Below are 7,115 nucleotides of genomic sequence, written 5' to 3'. Positions count from 1 at the left end.
CCGAGAGCTTCGGCGACTGGGGGCCAGGCCGGGGGCCGGGCAGCCGCGGCGTCGTGACTGCGCCCGCCCCGCCGCGCCTGGAGGCGCCCCTGGCGACCGCGGTGAACGCCCCACCCTCGGACGGCCCTGGCCCCGCCCCCGGCCGGCGCGCGCTCCCGGCCAGGGGAGGCGTGTGCTGCTTCTGCAGCCAGCGAGAGAGCGAGAGGGATGGATATTGGAGGAGGAATTCGGGCTTAACAAGTGATCGCTGCTGTCTAGGATATATATTTTTTTTTCTGGGGAACCTTGACTTCTTTTCCCTGTCGAGCCCTTCTGTGCTGAACTCCAGAGGAAGCAGGAGTCTTGGGTCCTTCCCTGGGGCAGCCCTGATCCTCACCCCCCGGCTCCAGCTGCTAGGACTCTGTGCCCTCACCCCCCCCCCCCCCCCCAGCCCCCGCCCTCGACCAGGCAGTAGAACTTGTTCCGTGGATATTTGGGAGCTCCCACCTGCCACACCGGAGCGATTCCTTCCACCCCCAAGATCCTTCTTCCCCTCCTCCAGCTGTTGCAGCTTGAGGGTGAAAAAAAGCAAACCGGGGATTTTCTTTATTTTTATTTTGCACCCCGCCTGGGAATGGTAAGTATGACACCTCTCTTACCTTTCCTCTCCTCTCCTCTTTGGCTATTAAGAAACAGTGGACATTTGAGGGATAAATAACATCGAGAATGTGACAGAAGGGCATGAATGGAAGACGGTTAAAAATAAAACAGGAGGTGGGAGAAGGGAGGTGCAGATGCTGCGCGGCGCTCCGGGGGGCCAACAGTTGTTATTTTCCCAACCCCGGGGATGGGGTGCGTGCGCCCTGGTTAATGTGCCCGAGCGGGAACCTAGGTCTGGAGGCGAGGGCGCGATTAAAGATGTCGCTTCCCAACGAGGTGGGGTTTAGATTTAGCATCGTTTTGTCTCATCTCAGACTCACCGGTTCTATTTCTTTGAGAGCAGCTGGTGAAGGGGTTTGAATTGTTGCTTCTCCCAACATTTGGGGTTGAGTGCGTTTTCTGAGTATTTGAGCAATACATAGAGACTATATAAATGGCGTGCGTTGAAGTGTGTATTTCTCACGGTATTGGCCCTTGGAATTCTCTCAATCTTTTTCTCCTTTTCTCTCTCTGATAAGGTTCAGGTACCACCCTACAGTTGCAGGAATTAGCACTGAGTGAGGAAAACAGCCTTGTTGTTGGGGGTGGGGTGGGAGGAGGAGGGGCGCGATGCTTGACTCTTGTTTGGGGGCGCAGGAATTGGGGAATAGGTAGTCAGCAAAATTCTATTAGTTCGTGGTGTTAAAGAGGAAAGGATATTCCCCTGCAAGGTCTCTTCATAAAGTCTCCTGCAAGGTCTCCCTCATAAAGTCTCCTGAGAGTCAGCTTCAATAGATTCTCCTAACATGAATACCTTGAGTGGAGAAGGAAGAGAGATTTTAAACTAGTCTGATTTGCTGGTTGGAAGGATTTTTTCTTCTTTTTTCTTTTTCTTTCTTTTTTCTCCCCACTCTCTCCCTTTTTATGGACTCTTCCTCCTCTTCTTCTAAGATGAGAATAGTGAGGTAACTGGTAACAAATTAGAAGGATGATAATTTGCTCTATGTACAGTGGAGGAGGGAGTTAAGTAAACAAAAAAAAAATTAACAAACCCAAGTAAAGAAGTAAGTAAATAGGAAACTATTTGGTGTAAAGAGGGCAAGTCTAGCTCTCCTGCAGAGTTGATTGTGAATTAGAAGACCCTCTAACTCATGACCTTCCGGGAGTCAGTTCCTTTGGTGGAAGAGGGGGTGTGTGTAGTATAAAAATTCACAGGCACTTTGGTTACACTGGGGCTGTATTTAACTAGTGTATTTTAACTGCTTTGAGGGGGTTGGGGAAGAAACTGAGGAAACTCTCAGGCTGTTTGGCTTGTGGAAGTCTTTAAAGGATGTTGGCCTGACCCTCCACAGAGAAGATAGATATTTGGAGACCTTGTGAGAATGAACATTTCAGAGTAGAAAATGATCTTGGGGGTCAGGCAAAGGAGGATACCAAACCAGAAAGCTTCAGATGTGTATTTTCTGGGTTCTTTGTCCCAGTCAATCCCACTTCTTGTCCTGGGAGAATGTGATTGATCTGGAAGGGATGTGTGATCCAAAAGACTTTTGTTTGCTACTTCCCCAACTGTCACTTGATAAAACCTGGGTGTGTTTAGTCTTCTAGGCCAACAGGATTCAGCAGCAGGTGGTCAAGAGGTGGGTCCTGTTAATGGCTCCAGGAAGCCATTTCTCTTATGCTCCCCAAGAGCTCCCGGTAACTGAGGTTGGTAGCTGCCCTGAATCCTGGCTGTTGTTATCCTCCCCAATTCTCTGGGTCACTCGACATTCTTGGAAGTCTTGTTGGACCCAGGGAAGGGAAGACGCAAGAGGAGACAGGAGAAGCGAGATTAAGACAGGGACATTTACAGGTTCTGGCAGAGGAGATGAGTTAGTTGGACCTACAGAGAACAAACTAAGGAAGAATGAAGGTCAGGAGTACTAGGTGACAGGGGGAACAGGAGGGCTGCAGGGAAGATGTGATCAGGAAGTGGCAGATTGGAAATAAAGGGAAGGAGGGAGGGAGGGAAAAGAGAGGGGGATTTGGGCCATAGAAATTATGGGTAAATTATAGGGAAGAAAGTATCATAGGCTGAAAACAAAGTGCATACAAACTGGGATTTGAAACATAAGGAGACAGTCCTTGAGCAAAGTGTAGGAGGAAGCATCAAGGTGAACATGAGGGAACTGCAAGGAGAGTAGATGATTATTAGAGAAGTGGAAACTGGGATTAGCTCCTAGGTTGTGGGTGGTAGGGAGTGTTCTGGAGTCTGGGGAACAGAAAAACAACAACAGGGACATGCTTGAGGGAGTTAGGGAATGCCAACTTAATACAGACCACTCGCGAGCCTCAAAATGTCCTGGATGACTTCATGTTCTGTCTTCCCCTGCTTTGACAGTGGTATAAGGATATATGCATTTGGGGGTGGGGAGATTGACCATAAAGTATTATTATGTTTTTAATAACTGCAAGCCTTTATTGATATTCCTTACGTACTGTGGTGTTCTGTCAACATCAATTATCTCATTTAATCCTTACACAAGTGGTATGGGAGAGGTTGTATTATTATCTGCACTTTGTAGATGAGGTGACTGATGCTTGTTCGAGTGGTGGAACCTGGATTAAAGAAAACTGGTTTTTCCAACTCCTCTAATCCTGAATCAAGTCAGAGGGGTGGAAGGCCACTGAATTCAGAAATACTTGATGAGTGGAAATTTGAAAAAAATGCCTTGAGATCAGTGAATGATGGAAGCAGCTGTAAAGTGACAACATTGTTATTGTGGAATGAAGAGGGTGACAGTGAGAATTAAGACCTAGCATGAGTGAAAAGGTGGACTGAAAGAAGAACCATAGGGTCGAGAGTGGAGAGAGGAAAAATAATTAAATTATGATGAGAGTAGACAGTGCTGAAATGATAGCCAAAGAAAAAGGATAGAAGGATATTTAGTGACAAGGAGATTTAACAACCTGCCCCATTACTACTCCTTGGAAATTTATAGTCGCTTTGGTGCTTTATATAATGGCTTGCTTGCTTGAGGAGAAGAGAAAGAAGTGTATGTAAAAGAAATACTCAGTTTGCTCTTTATTATTTGATTCTTTTTATTTTTCTCCCATGCTTGTTTCCCTTCCTTTTTCCAGGTGAAGTGGCTTCTTCTGCATGATTTTAGCTGAAGGATGCTCTGCATTTCCTTGATTTCTATGGAGACCTCAGAGCTGGGCTTGCCCCCCACTGACACCTCATCTTGCATCTACTCTACCTCCCAAGGTCTTTGCCTCTACAGCTAGCTCAACATTGCCCCTAGGTCCAGGAAGCCTGTGATGAACTTAAGGGGAGAGCCGGGAGAATCATCCTGCTAGGCTTTGAGTGGCAATGCCTGGACATACTTCAAATCACATGTTAACATGGGTCAGGCTGTCACTAGAAGGCAAGTGCTAAGACTTAAAGGCTTATTTGCATTTTATTTAAATTTCATGGACTGAGCTTTGGACAATTTCCATGGCAGAAAAAATATAGTCCATTCTCTAGGCACAACTGCCAGCGGTCGGCTACTTAGTGTCGTTGAAACTTTCAGCATCAAGACCAATGACATCCTGGTTGTAGTTCCAGATTTGAACACCCACCCCCAAACAGGTGTTTGGGAAACCCTGACATTTTCTGACTTTTAATTGAAAGTGCCAGGCCATCTCTCCAGAGAAGCCACGCTCTGGAGAGCAACGTTGAATCCCTGAGAAGAGAGAGCATGGGGCGTGCTGATTTAAAAACAGAAAATGCAAAGTTGGACTGAAAATATCCTTCGTCTTCCAAGCAATCTGCTTAAGGGTTCCAAACTTACCTTAATTTGGTGAGAAAAGAATCTGCCCTATTTTTCTTTCTTCTTCTCCAACTGGAACCAGCCATTTCCCCAAACCGCCACCATGGAGGTTGCAATGGTGAGTGCGGAGAGCTCAGGGTGCAACAGTCACATGCCTTATGGTTACGCGGCTCAGGCCCGGGCCCGGGAGCGCGAGAGGCTGGCTCACTCGAGGGCGGCTGCGGCTGCCGCGGTGGCCGCGGCCACAGCTGCGGTGGAAGGTGGCGGGGGCTCTGGAGGGGGCGCCCACCACCACCACCCATCGCGCGGGGCCTGCACCTCCCACGACCCCCAGAGCAGCCGGGGAAGTCGGAGGAGGAGGCGACAGCGCCCGGAGAAGAAGAAAGTCCACCATCGGCAGGGCAGCTTCCCTCACTGCTCCGACCTGATGCCCAGTGGCTCGGAGGAGAAGATCCTGCGGGATCTAAGTGAGGAGGACGAAGAGGAGGACGACGAGGAGGACGAGGAAGAGGAGGGAAGGTTTTATTACAGCGAGGAAGACCACGGCGAGGAGTGCTCCTACACCGACCTGCTGGCACAGGACGATGGCGGCGGCGGCGGCGGCGGCGGCGGCGGCGGCTACAGCTCCGTCCGCTACAGTGACTGCTGTGAACGCGTGGTGATCAACGTCTCGGGTCTGCGCTTCGAGACCCAGATGAAAACCCTGGCCCAGTTTCCCGAGACTTTGCTGGGGGACCCCGAGAAGAGGACTCAGTATTTCGACCCTCTGCGCAACGAGTATTTTTTCGACAGAAACAGGCCTAGCTTTGATGCCATCTTATATTATTACCAGTCAGGGGGCCGCCTGAAGAGGCCAGTCAACGTCCCCTTTGATATCTTCACCGAGGAGGTGAAGTTCTACCAGTTGGGGGAGGAGGCACTGCTCAAGTTTCGGGAGGACGAGGGCTTTGTGAGAGAGGAGGAGGACAGGGCCTTGCCGGAGAACGAATTTAAGAAGCAGATCTGGCTGCTCTTTGAGTATCCGGAGAGCTCCAGTCCAGCCAGGGGCATAGCCATTGTCTCCGTCCTGGTCATCCTCATCTCCATCGTCATCTTCTGCCTGGAAACCTTGCCGGAGTTTCGGGACGACAGGGATCTCATCATGGCCCTGAGCACAGGCGGGCACGGTGGGTTGCTGAACGACACGTCGGCTCCCCACCCGGAGAACTCAGGGCACACGATCTTCAACGACCCCTTCTTCATCGTGGAGACAGTGTGCATTGTGTGGTTTTCTTTCGAGTTCGTGGTTCGCTGCTTTGCTTGTCCCAGCCAAGCCCTCTTCTTCAAAAACATCATGAACGTCATTGACATCGTCTCCATTTTGCCTTACTTCATCACGCTGGGCACGGATCTGGCCCAGCAGCAGGGGGGTGGCAACGGGCAGCAGCAGCAGGCCATGTCCTTTGCCATCCTCAGGATCATCCGTCTGGTCCGAGTATTCCGGATCTTCAAGCTCTCCAGACACTCCAAAGGCCTGCAGATCCTGGGCCACACGCTCCGAGCCAGCATGCGCGAGCTAGGCCTCCTGATCTTCTTCCTCTTCATTGGGGTCATTCTCTTCTCCAGCGCTGTGTATTTCGCGGAGGCAGACGAGCCGACCACCCACTTCCAAAGCATCCCCGATGCATTTTGGTGGGCCGTGGTGACCATGACAACCGTGGGCTACGGGGACATGAAGCCTATCACGGTGGGGGGCAAGATCGTAGGGTCTCTGTGTGCCATTGCAGGTGTCTTAACCATCGCTCTGCCCGTGCCGGTGATTGTCTCTAACTTTAACTATTTCTACCACAGAGAGACTGAAAATGAGGAACAGACACAGCTTACACAGAATGCAGTCAGTTGCCCATACCTCCCTTCTAATTTGCTGAAGAAATTTCGGAGCTCTACTTCTTCTTCCCTGGGGGACAAGTCAGAGTATCTAGAGATGGAAGAAGGAGTTAAGGAATCTCTCTGTGCAAAGGAGAAGTGTCAGGGAAGGGGGGGTGACAGTGAGACAGATAAAAACAACTGTTCTAATGCGAAGGCTGTGGAGACCGACGTGTGAATCTCACTCTCCACCCGACGCTGCCCGCTCCCCCAATCCCAGCATCTCCAAATATATTTATGCATAGAGAGTGCAGTTATGAAAATGATATATGCAAATGAATCCAATGCATACAGTAGTACACCATTTAATGGTTATACATGGCATAATTGTTACTAAACTTGTATAACATATCAAATAAATGATACATCTTGGAGACGAGGGAGGCTTAAGTAGGAGCAAATCTATCTTTATATATTTTTATTAGAATGCAAGAATTTTGCACATTAACTGGAAGAGATGTTAAAAGTAAAGACAGTTCCCTGGAGAGAATGTGTGTGTGTGTGTGTGTGTGTGTGTGTGTGTGTGTGCTGTGTGCGCGCATATGTGTGTATGTACAAGTAAATTGTCAGCGTTGTTAGTAATCGTGCAGTGATGGGAAAAGTTGGCATTTTGAAGTATTTACTATGTAAGAACTAATGAATTTGAGCAGTTGTTTATTCAGTGCTTTAATAGCATTTCATGTTTTTGGATTCCATAGCTGTTGTTTTTTAAAAATTGTAAGAAATATTATGTAGAAAAAAGAAAGTGAATTATTTAATAGAATGTAGGTCACAATTTTATCTTGGATTTAATTAAAGTTT

At 48.8% G+C, this 7,115-nt stretch overlaps 1 protein-coding gene across 1 annotated transcript; it reads left to right on the top strand.

Moving 5' to 3' along the window:
- Positions 1–4,512: 4,512 nt before the first annotated feature.
- KCNA4 (potassium voltage-gated channel subfamily A member 4) lies at positions 4,513–6,492 on the top strand. Its single transcript, XM_068988945.1, has one exon. The coding sequence runs from the start codon at positions 4,513–4,515 to the stop codon at positions 6,490–6,492; it is 1,980 nt and encodes a 659-aa protein (XP_068845046.1).
- Positions 6,493–7,115: the final 623 nt, after the last annotated feature.

The sequence above is a fragment of the Capricornis sumatraensis genome, chromosome 16 (genome assembly GCF_032405125.1).
Source record: "Capricornis sumatraensis isolate serow.1 chromosome 16, serow.2, whole genome shotgun sequence".
Taxonomy (NCBI): Eukaryota; Metazoa; Chordata; class Mammalia; order Artiodactyla; family Bovidae; genus Capricornis; species Capricornis sumatraensis.
Note: the sequence above shows the minus strand (reverse complement) of the source record. Positions and strands in the feature narration are given on the sequence as shown.